At 36.6% G+C, this 26,860-nt stretch overlaps 1 protein-coding gene across 6 annotated transcripts; it reads left to right on the top strand.

Annotated features, from left to right (window-relative positions):
- The first annotated feature begins 2,335 nt into the window (after positions 1 to 2,335).
- On the top strand, positions 2,336 to 24,883 carry LOC135849081 (zinc finger protein 567-like). Of its 6 annotated transcripts, none has more exons than XM_065369239.1 (10): positions 2,336 to 2,799; positions 2,876 to 2,983; positions 3,069 to 3,298; positions 3,381 to 3,635; positions 3,761 to 3,895; positions 4,092 to 4,223; positions 6,245 to 6,376; positions 6,487 to 6,612; positions 6,844 to 7,073; positions 23,544 to 24,883. In XM_065369239.1, exons 1-10 carry the CDS (start codon positions 2,585 to 2,587, stop codon positions 24,648 to 24,650), a joined length of 2,670 nt encoding a protein of 889 aa, XP_065225311.1. In that variant the 5' UTR covers positions 2,336 to 2,584; the 3' UTR covers positions 24,651 to 24,883. The 6 variants fall into 6 exon arrangements, with proteins under 6 accessions (XP_065225311.1, XP_065225314.1, XP_065225313.1 ...); XM_065369242.1 differs by lacking the exon at positions 23,544 to 24,883 and adding an exon at positions 16,268 to 16,972; XM_065369241.1 differs by lacking the exon at positions 23,544 to 24,883 and adding an exon at positions 13,043 to 14,239.
- The last annotated feature ends 1,977 nt before the right edge of the window (positions 24,884 to 26,860 follow it).

Raw genomic sequence — 26,860 nt, 5'->3', positions numbered from 1 at the left:
TATTCACCACCCATGAAACACAATCCCTATAAGAAATACGAAACAAATCCAATTCAAAAAAATAAATAAAAATAATGAATGAAGCTTGAAGCGGTTCTCAATGGTAGCGAACTGGCAACGTCGATGTACAAAATGTTGAAATACTGGTTTTTGCACAGTGCAACAATTTTCGCCTCATACACCGCGGGGTAGTCTGATAAGGTTGACTGTGTGTTGTTGCCTTCCCTATAATGCGACGGACTTTATTTATTGCACAGATAGCAACAGATAACCCACCACAAAAAATTTCAAGAATACCCCTATACAAAAAAAAACGCAAATTTCACGAATAGCGGGGATAAAGAATTTTAAGAATAGGGGCCCATTGTTTCAATCCCGAGGAATTCGAGGATTTTAAATTTTCCAATAATAGAGATAGACACTAGACAGTTCCATCCTAGTTTACCTTCTGAGAGACAGGGCTGCATACCGATATAAGTACCAAAATACCAATACCGGCAATACCGGCAAATTTTGAAAAAATTTTGAAATACCGTTTTACCAATACCAATTATCAGACAGACGAAGTACCAATTTACAAAATACCAATAAAGTTTTTGAAACGGTATTAATACCAAAATACCAATACCAAAATAATTTTCAATGGTATATTTTGGTATTGATATTTTGTGGTATTTTGAATTTTTTGATTGATTATCAAATTATAAATAAAATAACTAATAAATTACTCATATTGAAAATCTTGTAAGTGATAATGATGAACCTTAAACTCGCAAATTGAGGTGTTTAAATAGAAAAAAAGTGTAATTTCTAAAAAAAATTCGAAAAACCTTTGACTATATATACATGGACTACTATCTTCATTGTTGCCGATGACGCCGAAGTAATAGAGGTACTAGATCGGGAGCATCGGGAATTTTCATGCGCGCGCAGGAATCCCACCCACCCTCGCACCTTCCAATCACGGTGAACCACGGAGCGACGAACACCCTCCTACGTTCCAACTACCGCTACGCTCATGCAACGAAATCTCGCGCATGCTCAGAGCCCATGTCCCGATCTAGTACCTCTATTGCTTTGGCTTCACGATTCCCATTCAACAACAATAGGAGATAGCAGTCCATGTATATATAGTCAAAGCGAAAAACTTTGTTAATTCTGGCCGAAAAACACATTTTTTATTCGGTATTACATTGGTACAATACCGATACCAATACCAGATACCGAAAAAAAATTCACAACATGATAAAATACCAATACCAAAGTACCAAAATTCGACATTTGGGTTGGAGAATACCGAAATACCAATACCATTTTGGGAACTGTATGCTAAATACCAATACCAGGTACCAATACCGTTTATGTTTATCGGTATGCAGCCCCGCTGAGAGACCACCTCATGTGTTAGAATGGACAAGTATTAGAATGGTCAGGTGGTAGAAAAAGAGGGAAAAAAAGGGAAAAATATTTTTGTTGCCAACCCACTTTGTTTGGAGAAGAAAATTTTGTAAATTAAAATGAAAAGAAAAGCCCAAGTATTAGAATGGTCAAGTTGTAGAATAGTCAAGTATTAGAATGGTCAAGTGTTAGAAAATGAAAAATACAAATATCAGGATGGACTCGGAGAATGTGAGAATTAGGCGAGGCGAAGCCGAGCCGTTTAAAATTTATATTTCATTCAATGAGCATTACTCCCCTTGGTGAGTTCAGACGGAGGCTGGACATTACCGTGTATGTAGACAGTACCTGCGGTAGTTTCTAAAAAACTGTACTCACCGAGGCCGAAGGCCGAGGGAAGTTCACAGACATAGTATGAACAACAAAGCGACCCGCGCAACCGAGGCGAAGCCGAGGTGAGCGGACACAGCGCCCCCCAACCCTGAAAACGGCTACCCTTGTACCCTATTATCCAAAAAAGTACTAAGTCTAAGTACCACTTCCTCATCCTCTTATAACAGATTGCTCTTTTCCCCCTATTTTTCAAATACTTGACCATTCTAATACTTGACTATTCTACAACTTGACCATTCTAATACTTGGGCTTTACTTTTCATTTTAATTATTTTACAAAATTTTCTTCTCCAAACAAAGTGGGTTGGCAACAAAAATATTTTTCCCTTTTTTTCCCTCTTATTCTACAACTTGACCATTCTAATACTTGGCCATTCTAACACAAGAGGTGGTACCACTTAGTTCATAGGTACTTTGCTAGTTTGCTATATACTATCAAACTTTTAAAATTGACCTATCACTTCAAAAAATCGTTGCAGTCAACCAGTCATAGTGAATTTTTTTTTTGATTTTTTTCGAATTCCGTTTCGGTTTCTGAAATGTTCTTAGTTAAAACGGCGATCTCCGGAGCGCTAGTGTACTGCGAAAAACAAAGCGCACAACCGGCACAAGGCACATCTCCTCACCTTGTATCTCTTTCTCTTCTCACTTCTCGGCGCGAACCCGGCAAACGTAAATTGTAATGATAAAAGATAAAAGTGGTTTTCAGTGTTCAACTATCAACTTCGTCAATTCATGCAACAGTTTGTTACTTTTTTAAACGAAGAGATCGTGTATTGCAATTTGAATAATAATGTCGCGAAAAAGAAAAGACAGTTGTGATGAAACCCCCTTAAATAGCTATATCGACACGTGCGTTAACAATATGCATTTATTTGATAGTTTTTCTAAAAAGAAATCCGGACAAGGCATTCTTGGAACTTCCAGTGATCATGTTACCTCGAACCAATTTCAAAATAATATATCCTGTAAGATCGAAAGTGATGTTTATCCGTCTGATCAAGAAAAGTAAGGCAACAAGCTTGAAAAACGATTGCATTTTTACATTTTTTGTTCCTAATCTGTTGTTATTATTTTGTAATAGCAACGAGCCTTACGAAATTCAAAGCGATACCGAAGACGAAGAGCAATGTACGAAAAATGAAGACCTATGCTTCGCATGCGGATATATCTCAGCGTACGAATTTTTCAGGTAGTTATTGCGTATTAGATGAGTAGTTAAGTTGTGTGCCTGTATTGATTTGTCATCCTGATTTGCTTCAATTTTTCAATTCTAGTTTCCCGATTGATATTGATATTCGAAAGCAGTGGGCGAAGTTTTGTGATATTAGTTTAGATAAAATAAAACCACATTTTCGCCTTTGTGATGTGCATTTCAAACCTGAAGACTACCAAATCTCGACGAAACGTAGAGTATTGAAGCCGACTGGTATCCCAACGTTACGACCAAAGCCAACATTGAGTAAAAATGCATCGCAAAATACCACGTGCAGCTCGGACTTTCGAAGTAGAATAACATTATTATTATCATACCTACTCGTCATCTTCGATAACCGCGATATAATTTGATGATTTTGGTTTTGATTTAGGAAACACTACCACCGCCGATGCTCGTAATAAACGATCGTGCAGGAATTTTAAAGATATTACGAATAATCAGAACACCATTCCTCCTAATGCAGCGAAATCGACATCGAAGAAAACCGCGAAACTTGGAAAGTTTCAAATATTAGAGAAAAATTTACGAACCGATATCTTCAGATTAAAAATACGATGTTCTAGTCTCGAAGATACTGTTGCTAACATTAAAAATGAAATCAAGCAACAGGTTGAAGAGTGCTTCGGTTAGTATCATCGTAGTTCTTATTACATTTATTTTTTTCTATAAAATGTCTCGTTATTTTCAGTAAAAAAAACATATTCGATAATTTTTACTTTAATTTTCTGTTCCTTTTTTTTTATTTTTTAGTTACACGAGCAAATACTGCCGGAAATGTTGCGAAAGATATTCAAAACTTGACTTCATCGATTAACGCTTCCACTGAAAATTCGAGGAACGATCTTTGTAATAAAGAAGCACGAACTGATCAACGTTCTGTGAAAGGTCAGTAGATATTTAGTATTAGTTCAGATCTTCAGAACGTATTATTTTTAATAAAAATTAATTGTTGGAAAATGAAAAGAGAAAAGAGATAGCTCATTTGTTATTTGATTCAATCATTTTTAACTGACTGGGAAAATAAGATTCAGTAAATACTTCCTTATTCGAGAAATAAACAACTTTGAACTCTGTTTTTCAGATACGCTCGTAGGATCTGCCGAACAGGTTACCGAAGATGGTTACACTTCAGATTCGAGTATGCCTTCCTTAGAAATATCGATCGACGATCCTCAGAAAGTAGAAGTAAAACCTGAACTATTTACCGAAGAAGGTTTGTAGTAATTACGTTAGTTTGTGGAAAATATGGGGGCATCCTAAGGGACATTTTAAAGCAAATGGTCTTTTAAAAAAGTTGGTCTTATTAACAAAATCATGGCTATTTTAATTGACAAATCAGCCGAAATCGTAGATTTTTTTCCAACATAGGACCCGCACGAAATTTTTTGAGCTAGATAAAGACAGATTGAAAGAGCATGTAAAAATTTATCACCAGCCAAAATTCCATGTGCAAAAGTGCATTTTTCGATTTTTGACGAATTTAAAAAAATCAAAAAACCAAAACTGAGGGAAAAAAATTAAAATTTCACCAAATTGACCTAGAAAGCTAAAATTTGACAAATGCCCTATTTTTGTTCTGCCGAATCGATTGGTAACGATTTCAAACTATTTTGAGCAGTTCTGGAGTCTCCAGCGGATTTTTGAAACTTGAAAATTCCACAAACAAAATTTTACCTATCACAAGTGGTCGGGAGGCTGAAATTCATTCTGTAATAAACTATGTAATTTCAATACACTGAAGTCGACTACAGATACATTTCAAGTTGTTTTGGAGCCTCCAGCGACTTTTTTTAAACTACTGGAGCCTCCAGCAGATTTTTTAATACTCTAAATTTCCATAAAATTTTACTCAACACTTAAACAGAGCTAGAAATGTTATTTTTGATCTTCCGAATCGATTAGAAACGATTTAAAATTATTTTTTTTTAGCAGTTCTGGAGCCTCCAGCGGATTTTTGAAATTATTTCATCACAAGCAGTTGAAAAGCTGAAATTCATTCCGAAAACTTATTTCAATAAGCTAAGAAGTCGATTACATGTAGATTTCAAGTTATTTTGGAGCCTCCAGCGACTTTTTTTAAATTACTGGAGCCTCCAGCAGATTTTTTAATCCTCGAAATTTCCATAAAATTTTACTTAACAGAGCTAAAAATCCTATTTTTGACCTGCCGAATCCATTGGAAACGGTTTCAAATTATTTTTTAGCAGTTCTAGAGCCTCCAGCGGATTTTTGAAACTTGAAATTTCCACAAAATTTTGTCACAAGCAGTTGGAAAAACGAAATTCATTCTGTGAACTTATTTTAGTATACTGTGAAGCCCCCAGCGACTTTTTTTAAATTACTGGAGCCTCCAGCAGATTTTTTAATGCTCGAAAAACTTATTCTAGTACACTATGACGTCGACTGCAGGTGGATTTCAAGTCGTTTTGCAGCCTCCGGTGACTTTTCGAAAACTACTGGAGCCTCCAGTAGATTTTTGAAACATGTAATTTCTATAGAATTTCATCAAATGGAGTTGGAAATCCAAAAAAGTTTCTGCTTTCAAACTGCATTTTTTGATGAAATTTTGTGGAAATTCCGAGGCTCAGAAATCTTCAGGGGGCTCCAAAAAATGTTCAAAAGTCGTTGGAGGCTAAAAAATGACTCAAACTCACCAGCAGTCGACTTAATGGCGTGTTTAAGTTGGAGTGCAGTGTGAATTTCAGATTTCAAATTTCATTTAATGGAATTTTGTGGAAATTTGAAGTTTCAGAAATTGCTGGAGGCGCCAAAACTGCTCAAACCAGTTTGAAACCGTTTCCAATTGATTTGATCGATTGGAAATAGAGTATATCTCAAAGTTCAGCTCTCTTGGTCAAGTTGGTAAAATTTTGATTTTTTTTCTCATTTCTGGCCTAAATTTGATTTTCAAAAATTCATTAAAAATCGAAAAAAGCGCTGCAGCACTTGAAATTTTGGCTGGTGGTTTTCTTGCGAGTGTTATAAGTATTCGGAAGCAGAATCCCTGCTTTCGGCTGACCTGTCAGTCATAATAGTCGCCATTTTGTTTGTAAGGTTAAATTTTTTTGCAAGTATTTTTTAAAAATATTCCTTTAAGATGTTACCTTTCAAGAGAAAAGTTTTCCCAGAGCACTGGAGGGGGAGGAGTAATTATCCCTATTGGCATTATGTCGTACTGTAAGACAAAAATAAACAATTCTGAGTGGATAAATGTCTGTATTTTTGTATTTTCAGTTATGCTCGATGAACCTACCGAAAAGATTGCCGAAGATAATCACTCTGTAAATTCGACCGTTTCTCCCCGAGAAATATCTACCGACCGTCTTCAAAATGCGAAGGCAATCCTTAAACCATTTTCCATAAAAGGTGAGTCAGAAATTATACGTACCTATGTATTTAGAATTATTATTATGCTGTCATGACTCACGAGAAGAAACACAACACACTGTTGGGCTTATACGTGTATTTTTTTTCAGTAACGAACGCAGAAACTTCCAGAAGTGTAACTGAAAATAATCGCTACCCTTTGACTACGTCTTCAGAAAATTCGAATAGTAGTCCTGGCAGTACAGAGGATCCACCTGCGCAACATTTCGAAAAAGGTTAGTACCTACTACCCAGTTGGTCATTTTTTTAAAATTCAATTTTTCGGCATTTTTTTATTGTTTTTTTTTAATTTTTTGAATGTGACTACTCACTTGGTGAGTATAAGAGTACGAATATTTTAAAATTGAGGGATAAACAAAATTCTATAAAAAATAAATGATTTTTTCATTCTTCAAAAGAAAACGTACCTACCTACCTCCTTTTAAATTACAATTTTTATTTTTCAGTAACGCCTCCGGAACCGGAAAATTCTGACGAAGATAGTCAATCTCCAAATTCTACCATTCCTTCCTCAGAAAAGTCGTTTGAGAGTCGTCGTAACGCAGAGGCGCGAGCAGGATGCTCAAAAAATCAAGAAAACTCCGGTCAAGGTCGTATTACTCGATCTGCAAAACAGAAAAAACATCTCCCAAGCGTAAAAAAGCCAACGCGAAACTCCAGCAATGTTTCAAACAAGGTTAGTACGCCAATATACTACATTAGGGTAATGGTGAAAAAAAAAATGCAAGAGGATTTCGATCAAAATTATTGTGAAGACGTGTATTTGAAGTTGAAAGTTGCTCGGAAAAAATTTTAGCACTGGAGGTGCTCTTGGAGGATAGATATGGATCCTCGAAAAGGGGACGTTTCCACGATTTTTTTCGCTCTAGCTCCTACCAACCTTTGTTTTTTAAGAAGAATGGCCCAGTTACAAAAGTGTAAAGATAGCATTAATTGTGTTTGTGTATTATTTAAGATTCCGCGTAAATCTACGAGCCAATTCCATCGAATATTCTCCAGACCACTTTCAGGGTTCTACTGAGGGATGGGAATAATGGAAATTTACTAATCTCGTATTTTCGAGTGAATTCGTGTTTTGAAAAGTTGTTTTTTGAAATATTTCACATTCGTCAAGCCAAAGCTCGTACTGAATATGTAATTTTTGGCCATTACTGCTAATTTCTAAAAACAGAAAAAATTTTGAATTTGATAAGTTTTTAGTTGCTCATCTCGATTTTTGAAATTGGTAATATTCACCAAAAAATTGGCACCAATGTGTTTCGAAATATTTTCTCAGTTTCAGAAACTACTATCTTTGGGTATCTTTCGATGTTTTAGCATACGAGTAGGTAGGTACTTATTCTATGCGAAACATTTGGGGAGAAGAACATTTCAAAACACCAATTTATTTGAGAATATGTCGAGGAGCTGAGAATCAAAACTCACATTTGCCAAAAAAAAAAAATACCGTTTTATGGCAGATTTGGATATACTGTTTTACACTCTATAATGTGACATATTCGGTTTTTTTGGATCAAAGTCATTTTGGTGTGAAATTCACTTTCAAAACCAAGGGTTAGAATCAAAACTTAGTTTTGTTTGCAAAATTCCATAGGGAAAAGTTTGATAACAAGCTGAATTTTGGTATACGGGGGTTTTTTGATACGCTGAACACGAATTTGGGGTGTCCAGGTGAATCCGGTGTACGCTTCCCCCTTTTTTGTGGACCTTAAGCCCCCAAATTTGTTTTTATGCGTTCAGGTCCGGAAATATGCAATTTTATGCAAAATGCTTCACATTGATTTCGTTTTACTATTCCACGTCGCCAAAGGGGGTGGACCTATGGTCACTCAAAGTAGGGGTGCACAGTGGACTGTGAGCACCCTCAAAACGGGCGTAATTCAAAAACATACAATGAACCCTAAAAAAATGGTACAATGGTATCCTCCCTTATGTTTTTTGGGTCGCAGAATACGAATTTGACAATATTTTTTTTGTAGGGGTGGGGGATGAGGGGGTTAGGGGGCGAGAAATTCAAAATTTGACTATAATGATGTGTGATATGTCGAAATGTATGTTTTTGAGGGTGTAGATCACGAATTTAACAATATTTTTTTCGTAGGGGTGAATTGTGGGATGAAGGGGGTGAAAACGGTGAACAATTCAAAATTTGACTATAATGATGTGTGATATGTCGAAATGTACCAAGTATGAATAATTCAACTGAAAGTGAGTAATTTTCATCAATTTACTCAATTTTAGTTGTTATAAAGTCATTATAGAGTTTTAATTTACGTTAAAACGCCGTGTTTTGCCTACTCTGGAGCGCTATTCCCGAAATTTCGTTATCCACTTTACGATATTTACGCGCTTTACATAACGCACATAACTTTAGGTAGTCACGTTATTTAAAGAACACACTGTTAAAAAAGTTAAGTTATGGATTTCCAAAAATTACAGTAGACCGCATTTAATAGCCGCATATTACCGCGCCATCGTGATTTTTATCAGCGAAATCGTAATATAATTGGCTAAAATCAATGAAAATTCATTTATCAATTGATAAGAAACGTTGCACAACTATCCTTGCGAAAATTTGTTGTAGCATTCGTAAGTGACATAAAGTGGATAAAGTAACGGTATAAGGGGTAAATAACGTGTCTACCTAAAGTTATGTGCATTATGTAACGCGTGTAAATATCGTAAAGTGGATAACGAAATTTCGGGAATAGCGCTCCTGCTACATAAATAGGAATAGAACAAATTTTTGCACGTAGATGCACGGGAAATCCCAGGGGCTAGTACTTCAGATAGTGTATTTTAAGATGTCATTTGCCATTTTTGCCCCCGAATGCCCCGGCAACCACAACAGTCAATTATAGTGAAAAATCATGGTGAATTTTGTTTAAATGTTACAAATTTTTTCTTCCAGGGACTTTAACGGCTCTCCAATAGAAAATTCTCCATCCCCCACCCTTCACCTTTTCTACACCTTCAAAAACATACATTTTGACATATCACACATCATTATGGTCAAATTTTGAATTTTTCACCGTTTTCACCCCCTTCATCCCCCACAATTCACCCCTACGAAAAAAATATTGTTAAATTCGTGATCTACACCCTCAAAAACATACATTTCGACATATCACACATCATTATGGTCAAATTTTGAATTTTTCACCCCCTTCATCCCCCACCATTAACCCTTACGAAAAAAATATTGTCAAATTCGTGATCTACAACCACGAAAACATACATTTCGACATGTCACACATCATTATAGTCAAATTTTGAATTTTTAACCATTTTCACCCCTCAGCCCCCACCACTGACCCCTACGAAAAAAATATTGTCAAATTCGTGATCTACACCCTCAAAAACATACATTTCGACATATCACACATCATTATAGTCAAATTTTGAATTTCTCGCCCCCTAACCCCCTCATCCCCCACCCCTACAAAAAAAATATTGTCAAATTCGTATTCTGCGACCCAAAAAACATAAATTTTGCATAAAATTGCATATTTTCGGACTTGAACGCAAAAAAACAAATTTGGGGGCCTAAGGTCCACAAAAAAGGGGGAAGCGTACACCGGATTCACCTGGACACTCCAAATTCGTGTTCAGCGTATCAAAAAACCCCCGAGTACCAAAATTCAGCTTGTTATCAAACTTTTCCCTATCGTTGTAATTAAAACAGTGAAAAAAAATTTATTGATCGCAAATCTTGGAGTCAAAACTCACATTTGCCATTCTTTGTCTGGATATTAAAGCAGAAGGGAGCTAGGTGAAAATCAGCCAACGCACGGAATCGTGTGCTAGTAGCGCTATCTAACGATTCATTTTGGTATTATAAGTTTTTTCAACTGGCAACACTACTAACTCAGTTTTTCGCGTTTTTCTCAAAATCGTTTATGGTGGCAAATGTGAGTTTTGATTCTCAGCTCCTCGATTTGTGATTTTCAAATTTTCAGCTACTCAGTAAAACCCTCCTACCTAGCAATCCCGCGTATGACAATAGGAAAAATTGCAACCCCCCCCCCCCCCTTCACCGATATTGGACCAACTTTTTTCTTGAAGAGGATCATCCTAAGGAACAATTTTAATGCAGAATTGAAAAAAAAGAGCCGACATCGCAGATATTGCTTTTCAACATTGGACTGGCAAGAAATTCTTTGAACAAGACAATATGACATAGATGCATACGATGGGTGGAATGTTATCACCCCAATCCAACGACCAATCATGTGCTATCATTATTATTTACTGCGACCAACCGAAATGCATGTTAAACATAAAACTTTTCAAGGAGGTACTTACTCAGTATTTCTGCGCACTCTGTATGTATGTACTTCGTTTTGGTGTTTATGGGGCATAATTATTAGTAAGGCAACACAATTATTCAAGAGAAAACGACGACGTGTCATTTGCGATATGATCTTTTTTTTCTGTAGGCAGAGGAACAGATGCAGGATTCATTGCCTTACTGCTGCGATATTTGTGGTACGAAGTTTTCCCATAAACTTGATTGGACAAGACATCAGCGAGAACATACAATTACGAAGCCGTTCCACTGCCAAATCTGTAACAAACAGTTTGCTTCCAAAAGCGATTTAATTGCACACGGATTGACACATAGTGAAAAGAAACCCTACAAATGCCGGATTTGTGACGCACGATTCAAGTACAATAGCAATAAATTGACACATGAACGGGTGCATAGGGAAGGAGCTTGTTTCCAGTGCCCTGATTGCGGAAAAAAGTTTTCTTATAAACATTATCTGATTACACACCGGAGAGTACATTCCGGTGTGAAACCGTTTTCTTGTCAAAAGTGTAGCAAAAGTTTTGCTCAAAAATGCAATCTTACTCAGCACCAACGGACGCATAGTGAAGATAAACTCTTCAAATGCCGCATATGCAAGCAACAATTCAAGCATACCAGCAATAGGGCAACACACGAACGTACCCATGTGGAAGGCTCTCGTTTTGAGTGTGCCCATTGCGGCAACAAATTCCTCAGTAAGCGCACCTTAGCCAATCACATAGCATCTAAATGTGTACTGAAATTTCATTAATTGAATACCTATCTGAATGTGTATCGAATCAAATTTGTTTTTTCTTTGTTTTGTTTTTTTTATCGACGTGAAAAACACTCGACTTGATAGTTGAGCGATTTCTTAAATTCAGTTTATTCTTAGAAATTTGCGCCTAAATGCCTATTGACATCGGACTTGTGCTTCAACTTACATAATAGTGGTAAAAATACACGATGGTATTCAACGTTCGGCGTTTTTGTTCCTTTTTCAACGTCTATCGATTAATTAAGTCAGCACAATCAAATCTGAGTGAATTACAGAATCTCTCATTTCGATATTCGATTTATTTTTTTGATTTTCTGCGATTTTCTGCGATTTTCTAGACAATCAGTGAAGTTTTCAAAAATTACTTCACGCAAAATGCCAATTTCACCCAAATTGTCTGGAGTTTACGCATTAATAGAGAAAATATTTTTTGTAACAATGTCAATCGATATTATGTATTATGGCGCAAATATCCCCTTAGCACTCCTACTCTTCCTTCAAAAGTATCAAGTTTCGTGATTTGTCTGACTTTTAGAGTGCAGCTGCAGCGACTTTTACTAACATCGAAAAATATAGATGATAGGTAGGTACAGGTAGTAAAATCGTGAAATGTTTTTTCATAGACCAGTGTATGACACTAGGGATAATTCACCCTCCGATCCTCTGACACGAATTTTTTTCCCAAGTGGTACATCCTGAGGCATATTTCAAAGCAAACTTGCTAAAAAAAAAAGTTGTCCCTACTAACAGAATGGCGTCTATTTTGGTTGACAGGTCAGCCAAAATCGCAGATTTTTCTTTCCAACATAGGACTCGCACGAAATTTTTTGAACTGGACAATGCTAGGTTGAAAAAGCATGCCAAAATTTATCACCCACCAAAATTTCAATTGCATTGCATTTTTCGATTTTTTGTGAATTTTTGAAAATCAAATTTAGGCTAAAAATGAGAAAAAATCAAAATCGAAAATTTTGGCTGATGATAAATTTTCCAATGCTCTTTCTATCTAGCTTTGTCCAGTTGCAAAAATTTTGTGGGAATCCTATTTTGGAATTTGGAAAGCAAACTCTGCAATTTTTTTTTTTTTTTTTTGGCGAGTTTGCTTTAAAATGTTTTTTAAGATGATGTAGATGTACAGAAATAGGTAGAAACAGGGCCAATATGACGCCACCACAAAATTTACTTTTTGATGAAATGAACATTTCTTCGAGTGTGTAGGATATGTTTTTTCATCGTAAAAATAAGCAGGATATTCCATGGTCTACAGGGTCATAGTTTTTTTTTGTTGTCAAAAATACATGTTGGCAACGTGAAATATAGATATGCATTTTCATCTCCCTAATCGAACGACCAATTGTGAGCTATCATGACTGTTATATTCACTAGTGACTGTGTCACCAAACTAAATATTAAACATGAACATGAACCTTTTTTGGGAGTACTCTGTATTAATGGGTACTCTCATGCTCTGTATAAATGTTTTATTTCGGTATTCGTATAGGGCATAACTAGTTGGCAACTCAATTATTTTGAAGAAAAGAACGTCTTATTTGCGATATGATCTTTTGTCCTGTAGGCAGAGGAACAGATACAGGATTCATTGCCTTACTGCTGCGATATTTGTGGTACAAAGTTTTCCTACAAATGTGATTGGACAAGACACCAGCAGCGAGAACATTCGAAGCCGTTTCACTGCCAAGTCTGCGACAAACAGTTTGCTTCCAAAAGCGATTTAATTGCACACGGATTGACACATAGTGAAAAGAAACCCTACAAATGCCGGATTTGTGACGCACGATTCAAGTACAATAGCAATAAATTGACACACGAACGCAGGCATGTGGATAGAGCTTGTTTCGAGTGCCCTGATTGCGGAAAAAAGTTTTCCAGTAAAAGTAATCTCTTTACACACCTGAAACTACATTCTGGTGTGAAACCATTTTCTTGTCAAACGTGTAGCAGAAGTTTTACTCGAAAACATCATCTTACTGATCACCAACGGACGCATACTAAAGAGAAGCCCTTCATATGCCGCATATGCAACCAACAATTCAGACAGCAAGGGAATAGGGCACAGCATGAACGTTTGCATGTGGAGGGCCCTCGTTTTGAGTGTGCCCATTGCGGCAACAAATTCACCAGCAAGTGCACCTTAGCCAGTCACATGTCTGAATGTACATAAATATCAATAATTGACTAGATACCTTTCTAAATGCGTGAAGATTCAAATTTGTTTTTCCTTAGTTTTTGTTTTTTTTTTTTCATCAACTTGAAAAAAACTTGACTTGATACTTGACCGATTTCTTAAATTCGGTTTATTTTTAGAGATAAGTGCGTAAATGCCTTACTGACGCCCAAGTTGTCCTTCAGTTTATATGGGAAAAAATACACAAGGGTATTTCATGTTTGGTGTTTTTTTTTTTCAAATTCCTTCGATTAATGAAGCGTTATCAAATTCTAATCAAAGTTAATTAAAGAATCGGTTAACGCCATAGTCGATTCATTTTCTTGAATGTTTGCGCCTTGCACGAAATTTCTAGAACTGAGCAGAGTTAGATCGGAGTAGCATGCAAAAATTTATCACCAACCAAAATTCCGAGTTACAAAATATTTTTTTTTGATTTTTTGTCAATTTTTGAAAATCAACTCAAAAATGAGAAAAATATCAAAATTTTACCAAATTTACCTGGAAAGCTGAAATTTGGGCGATGTCCTATTTACGTCCTGCCATATCGATGAAAAAACTGTTTCCAACCATTTTGAGCAGTTCTGGAGCATACAGCAGAATCTTGCCAAAAAAATTAGCCTCACTAACAAAATGCTGGCGGTTATTTTGATTTTAAGGTCATACGAAATCAAAAATTTTGATCTCCAAGATAGGAATTTATCACCAGTCAACATTTCAAGAGCTAAATTGCATTTTTTAAATTTTTGGTGAATTTTTGAAAATCAGGCCAAAAATAAGAAAAGAAAATCAAAATTTTATCGAATTGACCGAAGAAGTTGGAATTTTGGATATATCCCATTTTACTGAGTTGAGTAGTTTTTTTGGAGCCTCTGGAAAATTTTTGAAAATTCTTGAAGCTCATCAAAATGCAGTGTCAGGTTTTTTTCAACTCCTAGAGCCTCCAGACTATTTTCGAAACTTTAAATTTCCACAAAATTTCATCGAATGGAGTTAAACTGCCGAAATTCTTCCTGAAAACCGCTATGAAGTCGACTGCGGGTGGTTTCAAGTAGTTTTGAAGCTTTCTGGTACCTATCTACTTTGTGTACCTTTGTGGTTGATAAGTTTTTTTTTTTTTTTTTTCAAAATCAGCATATCCCAGTCTTTCAAATTTGGAATGCAAGTTGACCTGTGAATCAAAATAGTCATCATTTTGCTAGTGAGTCCAACCTTTTTTTTTTTTTTTTTTGCAAATTCGATTTAAAATGTTTTTTAAGATGATGCAGGGCCGACTCTTCTGGATGATGTAGATGTACAGAAATCGGTAGAAAAAGTACCAATATGCTGACACCACACACAATTTACTTTTTGATGAAATTACCATTTTTTCGTGTATGTAGGATACGTGTTTTACTCTTGAAAGTAGGATAGGTATTCCATGATGTTGGCAACGTTGACGTATAGGTAATTGGTATTTGCCTTCTAATCTGAGATTAGATAATCTCTACGTCATTTCTGATCTGTTTGGATGGATGTTGAAAGTCGTGAGAATGGGGAAAAAAGATCGCATCGGACGTTTAGGTAGGAACCTACCTAAACTAGTTATAGATTATTATGTATGTATATTCGAATAGATTAGAACGGTTTTTTCTGCGTTCGCGCATTCGAGTAATTTTTTACAAGTTTTGTAATGTTTCAATTGTAATATTTCCATGATATTATAATGGGTTAATTTGAATTGAATTTTCGAGTTATTTATTTCGCGAATTACGAATTCTCAATTTTAATATTCAAATATGAGTGATAAAATGGAATAAACAGTCGAAGAGTCTGGTGTGCCGGCCCAGAGATGACTTGTTCATCTTCTGTGGCATAATGGTGTGAATTTCTCTTCCTCAATAAAGAGTTTGGGTCTACAACATAGTCAAGGTAAATGGCTGGTGTCTCAAATATTCTTATTATATAGGTCAAGGTAAAGATCTCATTAGATAATTTATATAGTTCATGTATGAACTCATCAAGTTAGAATTTTATAATCAAAGTGATCAATGGATTGATCGAATGGTTTAGAATACATATTTAATTTTCCGCCTTAATTTTATAATTAGTATTTCTATTTGTATTAATTAGAATTCCAAAAGGGATATTATCCCAAACCTTTAGCTTTTTCGATTAGGTAGGTTGATACCTATCTCTGTAAATATTCCCTAGATTTTCGAGTATGAGAAACGAGTTCTTTTTGATATTTATATTTATGTGGTTAGGCAGGTTCCTTTTTCAATTCCTGTAACGATCCTACTTCCCTGAAATTCCGATGCGCTTCCTATTTTATTTACCTATCCGATTCCTACACGTCAAATCTCATTAAAAATCCCCTTCTATGATTCCCACAATCAAAACCTATACCACAACATGAATCTGTACATGCATTGTCACCACCCTAATCTAAGGACCAATAGTGAGCTATCACTACTGTTATTCAGTAGTGAAGTAGTGACTGTGTTACCAAACTAAATATCAAACATATAACTTTTATGTTTTATTGGGATATTTATAGGGCTTAACTAGTAGGAAACTCAATTATTTAGAAGAAAAGAACGTCTCAATTTGCGATATGGTCTTTTATTCCTGCAGGCAGAGGAACATATGGAGAATTCATTGACTTACTGCTGCAATATTTGCGGTACAAAGTTTTCCTGTCAACGTGATTGGTCAAGACATCAGCAAGAACATTCGAAGCCGTTTCACTGCCAAAGCTGTGACAAACAGTTCGCCGATGAAAGCGATTTAATTGCACATGGATTGTCACATAGTGAAAAGAAACGCTACAAATGCCGCATTTGTGATGCACGATTCGTGTACAATTACAATAAATTAAACCACGAACGAGTACATGTGGCAAGACCTGGTTTTGAGTGCTTTGATTGCGGAAAAAAGTTATCCTCTAAAGGATCTCTCATTAAACACCGGAGTGTACATTCCGGTGTGAAACCGTTTTCTTGCAAATTGTGTAGTAAAAGTTTTGCTCAAAAAAGCAGTCTTACTAAGCACCATCGGACGCATAGTAAAGAGAAACCCTTCAAATGCCGCATATGCAACCAACAATTCAGTCAGCAAGGTAGTAAGGCAAGGCACGAACGTACCCATGTGGAGGGCCCTCGTTTTGAGTGTGCCCATTGTGGAAACAAATACCGCCAGAAGCTAGACTTAGCTAATCACATATCATCCAAATGTACCTGATTTTCCGTAATTCACTACCTACCTATCTAAATGTGTACAGATTCAAATTTGTTTATTCTTAGAGATTGACGCGTAAATGGCATTCACACCTGACTAGTGGTTCCATTTATATGGGAAAAAATACACGATGGTATTTTATGTTCGGCGTTTATTCTATTTTTCAAGGTCTATTGATTAATGAAGTCTCCAAAAGCAAATCCGTGTGAATTACAGAATCTTCCAATTCAATAGTTGATTTATATTTTGTTTGCAATTTTGCGATTTTCTGGACATAACTATCAGACAAGTTTTCAAACATGCCTTCGCGCGAAGTTTTCGGGAGCTTACGTATCGCCGATAGCCCTTTTGTGTTTTTTAGAAACCCTCTCAAATTTGAATGGTTCCTGCTCCACCCCCCTTGGGGGTAGAAGTGAAGTTGATATATCATTAGATCGGAAATTTGACGTAGATTCTTGTATCTAACCTCATATTTCGCTAAAATGCAATTTGGGGGAGAAAATTGCAAAAAACTGGTTTAGGGGGGCTTAGATCCACAATAGGGGAGAACGCTCAGCAGGGACGACCGGGGACTCATCGGATTCGTGTTCAGCACAAAAAAATGGACCAGTATACCAAGATTCAGCTTTCTATCTCACTTTTCCCAATGGAATGCTATTTTTCCTGGACTATATTTTTCACATTAATTCCAACTCCATTTTGATGAAATTTTCAAAAATTTCAAGTTTCAAAAATCTGCGGCAGGCTTCAGAACTGCTCAAAATGGATGGAAACCGTTTCCAATCGATTTTGCCGGTCGAAGGCGGGTATATACTTAGGTATCCCAAATTCCCACGTTCTAATTCAATTTTCAAAATTTCTTCAAATTAAGTTGAATATTCGAAATCCATTCTGTAAACTAGTTTCAATACGCCATGAAGTCGGCTTCAAGGAGATTTTATGTTATTTTGGAGCCTCCAGCGGTTTTTTGAAAATTCTTGAAGCCTCCAGTAAATTCTTGAAACTTGAATTTTCCATAATTAGGTATTTCTTGGGATGTAATATTCAAGGAAAAATTTGTTCCAATGGATCGCAGGAGTGAGGGGCAATAATTCTTTTGTCATATATGGCCAGCTATTAAACTTGAGAACTTTTTTGAGGGAACTTACTCAGTATTTTCATTCATCTAGTTTGCAACACAATTATTCAAAAGAAAACGATGTATCATTGGCGATGTATGATCTGTTTTTCCTGTAGGCTAAGGAACAGATGCTGGACTCATCACGACATCAGCGGAAACATTCGAAGCCGTTTCAGTGCCAAGCCTGTGACAAACAGTTTGCTTTTAAAAGCAAGTTTATTAGACATGGATTGTCACATAGTGAAAAGAAACCCTACAGATGCAGCATTTGTGATGCACGATTCAAGTACAGTTGCAGAAAATTAGAGCACGAACGCGTGCATATGCGAGGAGCTTGTTTCGAGTGCACTGTTTGCGGAAAAAAGTTTTCCTTTAAACAATCTCTCATTGAACACCAGAGACTACATTCCGGTGTGAAACCTTTTTCTTGCCAATCGTGTAGCAAAAGTTTTGCTCAAAAAAGCGATCTCACTCGGCACCAGCAAACGCATACTGGAGAGAAACCCTTCAAATGCCGCATATGCAGCAAACAATTTAGTATCCAAGGGAATAAGGCAAGGCACGAACGTTCCCATGAGGACCCTCGTTTTGAATGTGCCCATTGCGGCAATAAATACCGCCGTAAGAGCAACCTAGCCAATCATATATCTAAATGTACTTGAATTTCAATAATTGAATACCAATCTGAATGTGTACAGATTCATGTTTGTTTTATCCTTGTTTCGTTGTTATTTTAAGGGTGAGAAAAACTTGTCTTAAAACTTGACCGATTTCTTAAGTGATGTCTATTTTTAGAAATTGTCGCGTAAATGCAATAGGTACTCATTAACACCCGACTTGTGCCTCACCTTAGCTTCACATAATATAGGAAAAAATACAGAATGATATTTTATATTTGGTTTTTTTTTTTCAAAGTCTATTGATTACTAAGCAAATCAGTTTGAATTACAGAATCTCTCAATACAAAATTTTTGAACTTGTCAAATCAATAGAACTTGGTTTTCAGCAATTTCGAGCATTCCTGGAGCCTGCGGCAGATTTTTGAAACTTTAAATTTTCACAAAATTTCATCAAATGCAATTTGCCTAACCTCATATTTTTGAAATTGTCTGAGCTGATTATGAAATGAATTCGTTCGATCAATCTTAGAAAATTTGAAAAATTGCCTTTCTGCCTCAGTTTGAGGTTGAAAGATGAAATTCCGTTTACATCCTATTTTTGACATTTAAAATTTTTTTTTTAATTTTACAATTTAAAATTACAACGGCCTTGGGCCTTAATTAATTTAGTGAACATATACATAATTAAATAACATCTGAGCTACCTCCCATTGGATGCAACACTTTAATTACAAGTCCAGCCCATGCTGTCTTTGGAGTCTTCTTATGGTTGTGCTGTTGTCCAATAGCATAACACCGTTGATATTTTCACACCTTTCCAGCCTGAGTTTATATTTTTCACTAATTTTTGTGATAATTGGTTTGACTGCTTCAATGTTGCAATGATCGTGAATGGACTGATTCGTTGCAAACCATGGAGCTTCAACAATACAGCGCAGGGGTTTATTTTGAAATTGTTGGATTATTTCGATGTTGGAGGCTTTGGCAGTGTCCCATAACTGGCAGCCATAGGTCCAAATCGGTCTAATAAAGAATTTGTATAAGAGAAGTTTGTTTTCCAGAGAAAACTTGGATTTTCTACCCAATAACCAATGCATTCTCTTGAATTTCAAATCCATTTCCTTTCTCTTTGTCTTAATATGAGTTTACCATGTCATAGTCCTATCAAAATGCAGACCAAGGTATTTAACTGATTCTTTAAATTGGCAACTCTGTACCATTCAGCCTAACTGGTAAAGTAGTGCATTTCTTCATTGTTAAGGTAATATTTGTAGATTTGGTGAGATTTACTTCAATACGCCACCTTTGTAACCATGCTTCAATATCTTGTAAATGATTCTGCATCTGCTGAGTAGCTTCTTTTATGCATTTGCTCATGCTCAAAATTGCAGTATCATCTGCAAATGTGCGCAAGACTGTCTCCTCACTGGTGGGAATATCTGCAGTGAACAACGTATATAAATAAGGACCCAAAATACTGCCTTGAAGTACTCCAGCATTGATCTCGAAAAGTGAGGACAGCTCGTTATCCATTTTCACCATGAATTTTCTCTCACTCAAGTATATAGGATTGAAAAAACAGGCAAAATTGATAGGGAAGTGATTGCCTTCTTTTGTAGAGGAGGCCCAGATGCCACACTTTGTCAAAGGCCTGCTGAATGTCGAGAAAGAAGGCAGCACAGACCTCTTTCCTTTCTAGAGAAGCAATGATTTCATCTGTCACTCTATGTGCTTGCTCAACTGAGGAGTGATTTTCTCTGAATCCGAATTGGTGATCAGGGATTATTGTGTGCTTATTGAGCTCTTCTTTTAAATGAGTTGACAAAATTTTTGACAAATTCCAACTCCATTTGATGACATTTTTTGGCAATTTCAAGTTTTAAAAATCTGCGGCAGGCTCCAGAATTGCTCAAAATGTCGTCGTCGTAGTCGCGCTCCTTTACAGGAGATAGCGTATACTTCCATCTATATCAGCCGGTTTCTAGCGTATCTGATAGTTTCTTTCAGGGTCTTACAGGGAGAGTTGGCCGGTGAGTTTGTTGTTAACATCTCCGATTGTTTCCTCCCTCTTGTAGTTCTTCCTTGAATTTTCCCCTGTACCACTAGCATGAAAATACCGTTTTCTCGTATTTTATGAGCTAGATACTTTAGCTTTCTGTTCTTTATATCTTCTACTACGACTTTCCGCTCCTCTCCTATTCTTGCTAATACTTCCTGGTTGGTGACGAAGTCCTTCCATGAGATCCGTAGTAGCCTTCGATAGCACCACATCTCAAAAGCAGATATTTTCTTCTCGCATTCTGCACTCATGGTCCATGTTTCACAAGAATACTTCAGAACGGTCCATATGTAGCATCGCATAATTCTCTTTCTCAGAGCTAGACTCATCGTTCGATTTCCCAGCACATTGGCTAGGTTGTTAAAGGCGCTTTTTGCCATTCCAATCCGTGATTTAATTTCTTTATGATCTCTACCATCATTATTTATCAGCGCTCCAAGGTATCTGAACTGATTTACATTTTCAATTTCTTGAGTTCCAATGTTGATTTTGACCTCCTTGAAGTCTCCTTTTGTAAATCTCATCACCTTGGTCTTGCCTGCATTCATCTTCATTCCATATTTTAATCCAGCACTGTTGATTTGGTTGATCATTTTCTACATCTGCGCCTCTGTTTCAGCAAGGATCACTTTGTCGTCTGCGTAGCTTATTTCATTTATTCTCTTGCCGTTGATCTTGAATCGCGTTTGTTTGATTCGCACTTCTCTCATTATTTCTTCTGTGTACACGTTGAACAGCCTAGGTGAGAGGGGGCATCCTTGTCTCACACCTCTCTTTACACCACATCTATTCTCCGAGTACTCAGTTCCAAACTTGATGTTTGCGCTCTGCTCCCAGTACAAGTTCTTGATTATTCGCAGGTCTTTGTCATCGATATTGTATTTCTTCAGGATCTCCAGCATCCTCTCATGGTTGACACGATCAAATGCTTCTTCATAGTCGACGAAGCAAGCAATAATTTCCCTGTTTGCATTCAGTGCTCTTTGGATGATCACTTTCAGCAGGGCGATTGCGTCTCTCGTCCCTTTTTTTGCTACAAAGCCATATTGTGTTTCGCTTAGATTTTCATCTATCTTCTTTTCAATTCCGGCATTTATGATGGATAGCAGTAGCTTTAGAGCATGGCTCATTAATGCGATGGTTCTGTATTCAGAGCATTTTTGCGAGTTATTTTTCTTCGGTATTGGTACAAAATTTACTGCTTTGAAGTCCTTAGGCAGTGTACCTTCATCGTATATCTCATTTATAATCTTCAGCAGCTCTTTTTCGTACTCAGGTGTTAGATGTTTAATCAAGTCTACTGGTATGAGATCTTCCCCCACTGCTTTGTGGTTTCTGGCTCTCTTCACCGCATTTCTCAGCTCCCACATTTCGATTTGTGGTGCCTCCTCTGTGGATGAAACTTCCATTTGAGCCGGACGTGTGTCATCTCCATACAGTTCCTGTAAGTATGTAGCTGATCCAGACCTCTTCTGTTTCTTGCTCAAAATGTACGGAAACCATTTCTAATCGATTTTGCAGGTCGAGAATACAGTATAGGTATCTCAAATTTCGGCGCGCTAGTTCAATTTGATAAAATTTTGATTTTTGTCTCATTTTTGACTTTCAAAAATTCACTTAAAATTCGAAAAATAGGTACACTTTAGCACTTGAAATTTTCGTCAGGTGATGAATTTTTGCATGCTCTTTCGATCCAGCTCTGTCCAGTTCAAAAAATGTTGTGTGAATTCTACTCGTATGTTGGAAAGCAAAATCTGCGATTTCAGCTGATGTGGAGATAGATTCTGCACATTACAATGTACTTTTACAAGCACATCTCCATGTATAAGATCATCACATGTGCTAGCTACCTACTAGAGGCCTGGCAGTACCTAGCTTCTGAGAGCTTCGTGGATAACTGGCGACTTACCGCCTCATTACCTACTTTTCGGACACTGAGTGTATTTATGTATTACAACACAGACATTCATCTTAATGATAATTATCGGCAACGGGGGGGGGGGGATGTATCTATTCCTATTAGCATATGACGAACTACAAGTGGTCTTGGATTTTAGTGCGGTTGGCTAATGGCATAGATCGACGCAGAATCTCAAATGCTATATTTTGGAACAGGCCATTTTCCCCAAAACAAGTCGTGTAATGGCTAAAGCGAAAACTCCTCCAATTTTTTTTCAAAAATCAGTCTTATTTGAGGCTCTCTTTGTAGGGGCATAATATTAAACATGCAACTTTTTATGATGGTGCTTACTCAGCATTTTTGCGCACCATGCATACGTTTCATTTTGGAATTTGTGCGAGGTCTTTGTTGGAAAGCAAAATCTGCAATTTTAGCTGACCTGTCAATCAAAGTGGCCGTCATTCTGTTGATGAGGCCAATTTTTCTGTTGCCAAGTTTGCTTTGAAATAGGTTCTTAAGATGTCCCTTCTGAGATGAAAGTTGTCCCAGAGGATTGAACAGGGAGGGGAGAATGGATCTGCGTATAATTCCTATTGGCATATGACAAACTACTTACAAGTGGTCTTGGATTTTAGTGTGGTTGGCTTATAGATAGACGCAGAATCTCAAATTTTAGATTTTAGAAACGACTATATTTCTCAATACAAGTCATTTTAGTTGGGTGAAGCAAAAAATCCGTCTTTTTTTTTTAAAAAATGATTCTTCTTTGAGCCTTCCCTTCTAAGGGATATAATATTAAACATGTACTGTACCTAGGTACCTTTTCTTGAGGCGCTTGGTATTTTTGCGCATCTTGTATACTTACGTATGCTTCGTTTTGGTATTTATGGGCATAACTACTTACTTGGTAACACGTATTATTCAATAGAAAAGGACCTGTCATTTACGATATTATGATATTTTTTTTCCTGTAGGCACAGGTACAGATGCAGAATCCATTGCCTTACTGCTGCGATGTTTGTGGTACGAAGTTTTCCTATGAAGGTGATTGGACAAGACATGAACGAGAACATTCGAAGCCGTTTCATTGCCAAGTCTGTGACAAACAATTTGCTGATAAAGGCCGTTGTATTGCGCATAGATTGACACATCGTCAAAAGAAACTCTACAAATGCAGCACTTGTGACGCACGATTCAAGTACAATCACACTAAATTGGAGCACGAACGGGTACATACGGAAGGAGCTCGTTTCGAATGTGCTGATTGCGGAAAAAAGTTTCCCTATAAACATAATCTCATTAGACACCTGAATGTACATTCCGGTGCGAGTCAGTTTACATGCCAAACGTGTAGCAAACGTTTCATTCGGAAAGACCATCTTACTAGGCACCAACGGACGCATAGTGAAGAGAAATCCTTCAAATGCAGCATTTGTGACGCGCGATTCAAGCACAACTACAGTAAATTGGAGCACGAACGAAGGCATGTGGAAGGAGCAGGTTTTGAGTGCGACGATTGCGGAAAAACATTTTTCGATAAATATCATCTCATTAGACACCTGAGAGTACATTCCGGTGTGAGACCGTTTTCATGCCAAACGTGTAACAAACGTTTCACTCGGAAATACCATCTTACTAGGCACCAACGGACGCATACGAAACCCTACAAATGCAGCATTAGTGACGCACGATTCAACCACAGTGACAGTAAATTGAAGCACGAACGCGTGCATGTGAAAAGGCCTGGTTTTGAGTGCGACAATTGCGGGAAAATATTTTCCAAAAAATATCATCTCATTACGCACCTGAGAGTGCATTCCGGTGAGAAACCGTTTTCTTGCCAAACGTGCGGCAAAAGATTTTCCCAAAAAAGCACTGTTACTGAGCACCAACGGACGCATACTGGAGAGAAACCCTTCAAATGCCGCGTATGCAGCAAACAATTTAGTCTCCAGAGGTATAAGGCAAGGCACGAACGTATCCAATTGGAGGGCCCTCGTTTTGAATGTGCCCATTGCGGCAACAAATTCCGCTGGAAGATCACCCTAGCCAATCACATATTATCGTCTAAATGTACTTGAATATCAATAATTGAGTACCTACCTACCTCTATAAATTTGTAAAGATTCGAGTTTGTTTTTATTTGGTTTGTTTTGTTTTTTTAAATGTGAAAAAAACTAGACTTGATACTTGATGGATTTTTTAAATTAAGTTTGTTCTTAGAGATTGGCGCTGATTAAATGCCTAATTAACCGATCCGACTTGCATGTGCTTCTATGTACTTATACGGGAAGAAATACATGATGGTATTTTATGTTTGACGTTTTTTCCTTTTTCAAAGCCTATCGATTAATGAAGTTACCAAAAACAAATCACATTGAATTACAGAATCTCTCAATCCGATAATTGATTGCTTTTTATTTATTTTTTTATTTTTTGGATTTTTGCAATTTTCTAGACAAATTATTCAAGTTTTCGAAAATGACTCCGTGCAAAATGTCAATTTCACTCAAATATTCTGAAGTTTACTCATCGTTTTTCGTACAATTCTCGTCCCAGTTACAGCCTACCATAATATTTTTTGAGACAGTTTCAATCATTAAGTATAATTATGGCGCAAATGTTTCCTCTCCTCTGGTTCTCTTCCATCAAGAGTACCCAATTTCAAAATTTGTCTGACGTTTGACAATAGAAATGAAGCACTCTCCCCGGATGATTTTTTCTCAAAGTGTCAAAAAAAATTTAGCTCTACTGCCAAAATGTTGATCGTTTTGATTGACAGGTCAGCCGAAATCGCAAATTTTGATTCCCAACATGAAACTCGTATGACATTTTTTCAACTAGACAAAGCTAGATCGAAAAAGCATAGAAAAATTCATTATCAGTCAAAATTTCAAGCGTTTAGGTGCATTTTTCGATTCTTTGTGAATTTTATAAAATCAAATGTACACCAAAAATGAGAAAAAAATTCAAAATATCATCAAATTGACCTGGAAAGCTGAAATTTAGGATATTCCAAATTTTCGAGTTGTCAAATAGCTGTACCTACCCTAATTTTGAACATAAAACTTTTATTGGAGCTTCCGGCAACTTTTTGAAAATTCTTGAAGCTTTCAGCAGATGCGGGTTTCTTTTGAGTTGTAATATCGTAGTATATTTTATTTAACGTTTTTAAATCATGAAACGAAAATCGATTACGATATATAAGAACTTTATTCTTTATTTAATCATACGACAACGAATTGTTGTATTAATTCTACAGAGTTAATACTAGAACGATCGAATGTACTTCTACGAGTATAAATATAAAGTGGTCATTATGACCAGATAGGTATAAAAATTGTTACGGACGACTTAACTAGATAATAGCTATAAGACGACAAAAATCATCCTCGTCGATCAGTATCTTTCACACCACCAGGCTAGGAAAGACAGGGAAAACGGGGTAAAAAGGATCGTAGGAGGAGACGTGATTCTATTGGTTAAAGGAAAAGAAAGAAGATAGAAATCGGACATCGGAACTGGAGGCAGGATACAAAGACGTCGCGAGTGAAAGATAGCGAGCGGCGAGGGGGGAAGGGAAAAAGATTGTTACCCAAAAGAGCATTCATATACGTAGGTATACGAAATCGAAATCTCAAATATACGGTTACATTGCCCACTTCTTTCATTCGCATAGGGGTAGACTATGCGAATGGAAGAAATCGACTTTGTGTATTTGAGATATTTATTTAGACTTTGAATGAAAAAGGGAACCAAGCGATAATAAAGACGGAAACTATTGAGGGTTAGATGGAACGTGTGATTTTACATGCTATTCAAGTAACTGTATTTTAAAGAAACATATGTTTCAAATGACCACCATAATACCACAAATAAACACTATACATAAATTAATTCTAATGCCTCAGCTAGAGGTCTTCAAGTATTGCCCACTAGGGTCCATTATGCTAAATAGGTGTTTAAAGTTACCACACACATAGAAAAGACTTATGTCTAACAATGAAAAAGGGTAGGAAATGTAACAAAGAATACATTTTATCCTTTTTACATAAAAACGAGGAAAGAAGCGGCATAATCGAGGATAATTTTAACTGCAGGAAAAGGTCACTTTTGTTGATCATTTCTACAAGTTATAAGACAGAATCGAGAGGCGAGAACAGCTGCAATAAATATACCCCTATCAATTTCAACGAAATACCTCATGGCGAGTTACCATTTATTACAGATAGGAGATACTCTTTTTGGAACCGTAACTCCGAAAGCTCTTTCTTTAAGGCATTAATATTAT

This window comes from Planococcus citri, chromosome 5 (assembly GCF_950023065.1).
Source record: "Planococcus citri chromosome 5, ihPlaCitr1.1, whole genome shotgun sequence".
NCBI classification, from domain to species: domain Eukaryota; kingdom Metazoa; phylum Arthropoda; class Insecta; order Hemiptera; family Pseudococcidae; genus Planococcus; species Planococcus citri.
The sequence above is the reverse complement of the archived record's forward strand: the minus strand, read 5'-3'. Positions and strand labels throughout refer to the sequence as shown.